General features: G+C 26.9%; 1 protein-coding gene across 2 annotated transcripts; it reads right to left on the bottom strand.

Annotated features, from left to right (window-relative positions):
- Positions 1-368: 368 nt before the first annotated feature.
- Positions 369-8,075, bottom strand: LOC107166278 (uncharacterized). 2 transcript variants are annotated; one of them, XM_015514869.2, is made up of 3 exons: positions 7,881-8,063; positions 1,932-2,477; positions 369-975 (listed from the first exon to the last, which is right to left on the bottom strand). In XM_015514869.2, exons 2-3 carry the CDS (start codon positions 2,459-2,461, stop codon positions 852-854), a joined length of 654 nt encoding a protein of 217 aa, XP_015370355.2. In that variant the 5' UTR covers positions 2,462-2,477; positions 7,881-8,063; the 3' UTR covers positions 369-851. The 2 variants fall into 2 exon arrangements, with proteins under 2 accessions (XP_015370355.2, XP_015370356.2); XM_015514870.2 differs by having other exon boundaries at positions 845-975; positions 1,928-2,477; positions 7,881-8,075.

Below are 8,075 nucleotides of genomic sequence, written 5' to 3'. Positions count from 1 at the left end.
GTCTTTAGATCTTATGCTTTAATAAATATTGATTGATTTTTAATTCCAAAAATATTAAGTGAATAATTGGATCAATCTGTCAAAGCCTTAAAGGCTAACAATTTTTTGCAATAGATCTCATTCAATGGGCTAAGTAATAAATAATATAAGTAGTATATTATACATTTTTTCACTCTTTGAAATAATTTTAAATATAAAATCATAAATCAAAATCCATAATGATTATTAGTGTATTTAATTATTTATAACATTAGCAATTTGTATTTTATTCTGTGTTGGCTCAAAATACTTATATAAAACCGCAAACTTATTAATTTGGTTGAAACAAATAGGTGCCCATGTCACATGAAAAAACTATTAACATCATATTTAATAATTAAGCATATATTTATTTATATTTTTAGAATATATTGTAATTTAATATACACAAAATGAGAAATACAGTACTACAGTAGACTTATTTGTTATTATGATCATTCAAATTGTTTATAAATTAAAACACAATTAATATGTATATATATATATGCACATACCATAACAAGCAATAATATCTAAAATGTAATATTTAATAATTTTTAATATTTGAAATAATATTTTCATTCATGCAAATAGACAAATTAATAAATTTAAAACAATGGGAGACAGGTTGTTAACAATCAATCAGAAAATAAAACTCAAATTTATACTGATAATATCATGTTAAACTAAGTAAAATTATTTTTAAATATAATTGTAGTTATCTATTCATAAAATCATTAATAACATTTTCATTATTAATTACTATAATTATTAAATCCAAAACAATTATTTTATAATATATTAACTAAACATATAAACAATAATATTTTTTTTCACTGCAAATTTTGCTTAACAAGTTGATCTCCTTTGATGAAACACATTTTGTTTGGATTTTTAGGACAGTAACGCCTAGTGTGTGCGTTCTCTCCAGTTGCATAACAAAACGGGCATTGATACCTTTAAACGAATAAAATAACATAAATGACAAATTAAATTTTAAATCAAATATCTATTTTTTAATATTGAAAATGTTAATTTTCTTATAGATCAATTGTAAGGCTTTATATATTAAATTGGAGGCAAAGAATACCCTCTCTTAGTAAATTTGTGAAATGAGATCAAAAGGCACCTCACTCAGTGTGACAATAAGTTTTGAGCTTCTTGGAGGATTTAGGAGGAAATTGACTCCTTCCATTTTTTAATGCAATATTTGTTTTCACTCAGACCCAAGCTAACAGATCAAATGCTTTCACCTAAAATCGTTTTGAGTAATCTTAGAGTAAAATTACCTATTACAAAAATTAAAGTTAATATTTTTGGGGGTATGACATATTGGTCCTGTTATTATGAATATTTTACTTTGTATTCGACGTTCAAAAAAATATAAACATTTATGAATTTAAATTATGTTTAAATTTTGTTGAAACAATATTTAGAAAAAATCAAAAAACATACTCCCAAAAATATTATTTCTTATCGTTTGGTAATGGATAATTTTACTCTAAGTTACCTAAAAAATGAAAAAGAAATGATTCAGTGCAGTGCGTTTTGTTCATGTTGCACGTGAGCGAGAGTCCAAAGAGAAAAATCAACAGGCGACAGTGTACTGACGTCCTCCACAAAGACGTGTTGATCTTTGTTATATTATCATGGGTAATACTTGTTACATTTCAGCTTACAAAATAAAATTCTATTCAAGTCTGAGGACTGTTTTATAATGTTCGCATTATTTGAGGGGTGAAAGTGTTTCACCGCCGACTCATTCCCACCACTAAAATAACAGGCGTATGTTTGCAGCGCCTAAATAATAATTCGTTACCTACTGAATTGTCGTTGTCTGTACCCTGTCCTACACACGGGCAAAGATTAAACAATTGGTTTGGTACACAGAATTACGTCGTCACCGTACCTACCGTTGCAGTATCGGGCATCTGACTCGGCCCACAGGGTCCTTGAGGAAGTGCGACTTGTAGAACTCGGCCGTCTCGCCGTTGCTCTTGCAGAACGCGCACTCGCGCAGACATCCCATCTCGGACTTGGGCTTGGGCGGCCTGGACGAAACCGGAGGCTGACGCAAGTGATGGAAGCCACCGTTGTTGTTGTTGTTGTTTTCCTGTTGCATGCGGTTCATGCGCAACAGGAACTCGGCCAGTGTGTAGTAGTTGGGCGAGACGGGCGGAGAGGTGCAGCCACCGAACGACGGGAGCGCGGACGCTGCCGGACCGGCGTCCTGGCCGTGATACGCCGACGGACCGTACGGCGGACTCGTCGGGGCCCCGTAATTTCGCAGATAGTGCAGCGCCGACTCAACGCTGGCCGTGTGCTGGCAGACACCCGTCGCATTCCCATCGTCCGTGGCCGTGGTCAAGCACAGAGCGCATCGGTTCTGGTACTGTGGCGCCTGGGTCTGGCTGCCGAACGCGAATCTGCTACGGTCGCTCATTGTGTAATGATATCGTCTGCACACACACACACACACATGCACACGTTTTATTTCAAAATTAACGCAATAGTTTTATATTATTATATTATTATGTTTTTTATAATTATTCGGGCACTAGAAAAATATGAAAACACGCGGGATTAAAAAAAAATATCGACTGATTAAAATAATTAATTTCATTATAATTTCCTAGTACACAACGAGCAAAAGACCTAGTCGTTGATTTTTTGCAATCTTAATTACTGGTACTAAAATACTTTAAGAAAGTGTATGCTTAATATGATAAAAAGGACGGCACGCGGGCGCATTTGTTTTCTCCGTCTTTCAAAAGTATAACAATTCAAATTTTACGTTCGCAATTATATATTTCATTCTGTATTTTCTAAAATTAGACTGAATTTACATTTCATAAAATTTAAAGGCATGAATAATATTTAGGACTTCCCGGAGAATTTTTTGAGAGGTAAATTCAGTCTAATTTTAGAAATTTAGAGAGGTAAATGTTTAATTGTGAACATAAAATTTGACGTCTTGCGTGTGTAAGACGGAGAAAACAAAGCCCGAGCGGCATCCTCTTGAGACTGATTAATTGAAAAGAATCTTATGCAGTTATGCTCAACCTTCAAAGTATGCAAAATTGAATTTCATGTATTCACTAGGTACTTAAACTTTAAAGGCACTTATAACTAAAAAGAAATTAATAATGAATAATTTAAAGATTAAATAGGTTAAATTGGAATTAATCATACACGTCATCATTTCCATCAAAATTAAAAAATAAAGTTAAACAATTTAGTCAATATTTGGTTTGTATAATTAAATTATACACATAGGATGAATGATGATTCCAATACCAGGCTACGATTCTATTCCATTTCTCTTTTATACATACATTTATTAAAATTTGGATTTTTTGAGTTTCAAGTACCAAGGTAACCTACTTAAACACCACAATTTGAATTATTTTATTTGTTAAGCCACCACTTTATTTTTAGTGATACAACTAACAAAATTTGCTTTTTCAAACGAGAATCACACTTTTTTAAATTTGAACATTGATATATTTAAATAAAAAATATAAAGAATTTAGGTACTAAAATGTATATAAATTACCTTTCAAAATGGTTTTATCAAAATATAAAATACATTATAATATGTTATTGATTAATAACTACCTATGAGCTATGATGTTTATTGTACTTGAATATTTTTTACGAATTTTAATGTGCTGATAATTTAATACTAAATTAATTTTTTTTTAATTTAATTAATTATCCGTTTCGACGTACAATATATTATGTATATCAATATCATATATTTAATATTATGTTTAATATTCTATGATCGAGTTTCGTGTTCAGTAGAAAAATGATAAAGTCAACTCATAATATTATGTATATTAAATTATTAATACATTAATCCATATTATATTCACATTATCAGTAAGATTAAAGAAACTTTTAATTGCAATTATATTTTAAACATTATAAATAAATAATACAATATATCACACTATAGCAGAAATTATTAATTACTGATCTTATGTACCTAACCACATAGGTATACAAAAATGTTTTTTTTATTAAATATTTAAAAGATTTAAATGTCTTCAATTTAAATACGATTAATAAACGAGTGAAAAAGCAAATGTACTAGGTATCGTTCATATTTTTATAATCAATACTATAATAAAGTATATTTTTTTATTTTTTTTTTTTAGTGGCGATTTATATAGCCAGGTGGCAGTTGCCAAGTTATTCGGACACTATAAACTATAATATAGTCATTACGTCGTCGCATTTATAAAACTATTAAAAGAAAACAAGTAGATTTGTTAAAAATTGGTGTAAGACGTTATGAAATTACAAGTTGAAACTAATGTCAAAAAGTATCTAAAAATATAATTGAAAGGCACATTTTTTTGCAATGGGAACCCACGAGTCTAAAATGTGTGATGATAAACTGTTAAAATGACAAATACATGATTTATCGCATTACCTTTTGTAATCACTAATCACTGATATGGTACCTAAGTGCTTAATCAGTTTAACACTAGATTAGATTATTAAATGATTAACTATTATAACCAATGTCAAAAGTAAATTTATTTATTTTAACATTAATTATACTTGGATTTCCCCAAATGTAGCCAATGTAGGTAATATATATTAAATACTTATAACATTCAAATAATAATTTGATAATTTTTTGTAAGTTTTCGTTTTATATAAAACAAGTGGAAATAATTTAATAATTTGTATGGATGGAAACTTTGAAAACTATTTAGTCAAACTACTACTAATATTATTTACTATAATAGACAGCAGATATGCTTAATTGATAATTAATATACGTCATGAGGGCTTTAACAGACAGTTATAGATAGAAATAATTACATGTATTGATTTTTAGATATAAATTGTGTTCACAAAACATACTTATAGTTAGGTATATTATAATTTATTAGTCTTAAATGAAATCATATAATATTATTATGTACCTAGTTATCTAATTAAGTAAATAATATTACCCATGTTTATTTCTTATTGACTATGTTATAATATTATTTTGGTAGGTAATACTATAATATATTAATAAGTAATAAAATATTTTTTCAGTAGGTAGTTTATACCTAAATCTACATTTTAAAATACAGATTTATTTTTATTAAAATTCATCTTCAATATAAAATGTGTATCTACTGTATACTAAAAATTATTTTTTACATTTTCTGAAAGACATACCTTTAATAATTTTATAATATTCTTATTATTAATACTAAAATATTCAAATATCGAAACATAACGTAAAATGTACTTGTCATGGTAAAAAATCGTAATTTTAAGAGCATGTCAGAATAATATTAGTTTTTACTCTGTGACCCACGCGCAACATAGATTAAATGCTTTCATCTAAAATCATATTTTACATTTTTTGAGTAATCTTAGAATTAAATCAGCTATGATTTAATTTCAGAGTATGACATATCGTTTTATATTTATGTTTGACTTTGTATTTAGATATTCAAAACAATAAAATAAAACTATAAAACTGTAAGTCTAAATGCCTTAATTTTTTTGAGACAAATCGACATAAAATACCCTAGAAATTTATTCTATGTAAATGCTTTTTATCTATGTTGTGCGTGGGCCAAAGAGAGAAAACAAACAGTGCGCTGACATTTTCTTAATTAAATTTAGTATTAATATTTTGAAAAAAACGACGGGTGATTGGTTTAACATTAGATAATGTGTACATTTTTCTTAGGTATGGAAAACACTTTTTGGAGCATTTAATATTTTAGTTAATTGCATTGCATGGGGCTTCAATCCTGCCTACGTAACCAATGACGTACCTATTTAGGATTTTGTCAAGGGGAATATAGGTACATTAGCAAACATTTAATTTCCCTAAGGGAAGGGGATAGTTTACTTACCATCGGCATCACATTATTATAAATAGATAAAAAATAAGAGGCCAAAATGGGATCTATCCCCCATGGCCCATACTGTCCCCGCAATTATTGTGTTTGTATCACTAAATAAAATGTAGGTTTAACAAATAAAATGAATCAAAAAGTGGTTTTTAAATAGGTTACCTATAGGTACCTACTTGAAACTCAAAAAATCCAAATTTACGTAACGTAACGTATGCCTATTTATCTGTTATATCGATTATTGATTGGAAAATGAAATTTCGATACTTCGAGTGATAATTAATTATTTTGGATCTAAAAAATGAATTCTAAAGATTCGAGAACAGGTATTATTTTAAAAATGCTTAACCCCTATTATATAATTTTATTTATTTATTAATAATAATAATAATTTTAATCTTTTTGATAGGTGGGATATTTTATAAACATTTATCAGGTAAAGGTAGTTCGTATTAATTATTTAAATATTTCATAACAATTTGATTACTTTGAAGATGATGTCCATTATCGTTTTAAAACTCGTACCCTCGATAGTAGATGTTACGTAATTGGTATCAGGTTAAATTTAAATGTACAAATTGTTCAATATTATATTATTTCATTATAAATTAATAGATTTATAATTAATTGAAATTCAGTACTTACAATCTATAATATAATATAATATATATATATTATATATTATAATCTATAATTATAATCTTTTAATCTACATAATATTATACAAAATATAATATGAGTATGTGAATTAAATAATGTTAATTAGTTTTAAGCAAATCAAAACATAATATTAATAAGTAATAACAACAAAAATCTTACAAAAATTAAATCATAATATTTTGAACACAAATACATTTAAGTTACGTTACAGTCATTACACCTATAGTATCATTATTATGTGTTGTCTTCATCTTACAAACTTATATATTTTTAATTTAAGGATGATTTGATTTGTTACAAAATTTAAAGGTAAGAATATCATTTAGGACATCTCGTAACAGTGGTAACCTTTTATTAATATTTAAATCATAAAATACGTTTTTTAACGGTATTATAGTAAGATGTTTTACATAGTTACAACTTGCATTAAAATTAAAATAGCAACAAAAACCAAGCGAGATGTATAATAGGACAAGGATAACATTTTTAATTCGTTAATTTCGTTAATATCGCTGATATTAAAATATGATATTGATTATATTGAAACAAACAACATAAAGTGGGATACGTCTACAAGTAAATTTGTTGTTCGTTTATGTAAGACTAAGACAATACATACGACAATAAGGGCCCCCTTTTTTGAAACATCCACTTCAATTTAAATTTTAAATTCAAAACATCTTCATTTTGTTATAATGGTAATATAGGTAACATATTAATATTGTAAAATAATATAATGTTACTTAATATACATTTGTTGAAAAAAAAATAGTGTTAATCAAACTATATTTTATTATTACAGTTAACACTATTTTTCAAAAAATTAAGCCAAAGTTTTGAAAATTCGAATAATTATCTAATTAGACCTTATTGAACCAATTCATAATTAAAGCCATTTATTAAATAGTGTATACAAAATTATTATATAATATAATATATTATACACAAAAGAAGTGTTTTTTTTTTTTTTTATAGAAAATAGGTTTTTTAAATATTATGTCATATTTGAATTTGATTGTTAAAAAGACTGAATGTATGCTTTTATTAAAATTACGAACTTAAAAAAAATCAAGAACAAAAATACACAATTAATATTAAATTATAACAGCTAAAAACAACCAACTACCTTGAAATTGTTTATCAATACTGTGTTGAAAATAACAACCATAATATTAATTGATTATCAAATATCAATATTTACATAACAATTAGTAAATGGGTAATTCTAATTTTCACATGAATTGAGTCGGTTAATTATGTTTTGACAGGATTTCGAAAAACCCGCGTACCCGTCTAAATATTATTATAATTATCATGGCTTACCTGTTTTTCGGAGAAAATTACGATTTTCGTGTATTAAAAAATATAATACCTATATACTATAACGTACGAATAATTTATACTTATATAAAATTGTATATATAATAGTTAACAACGCAATACTACTGTCTGAAGGAAATAATTGTTGAACGGTGGCTATTTTTGTAGTGAATGAAAACTTTTCGATCAGTGTTCAAT

The sequence above is a fragment of the Diuraphis noxia genome, unplaced genomic scaffold (genome assembly GCF_037042655.1).
Source record: "Diuraphis noxia isolate RWA-SAM2 unplaced genomic scaffold, SU_Dnox_SAM2 contig0002, whole genome shotgun sequence".
Lineage (NCBI taxonomy): Eukaryota > Metazoa > Arthropoda > Insecta > Hemiptera > Aphididae > Diuraphis > Diuraphis noxia.
This window is presented reverse-complemented; position numbering and strand designations above follow the sequence as displayed.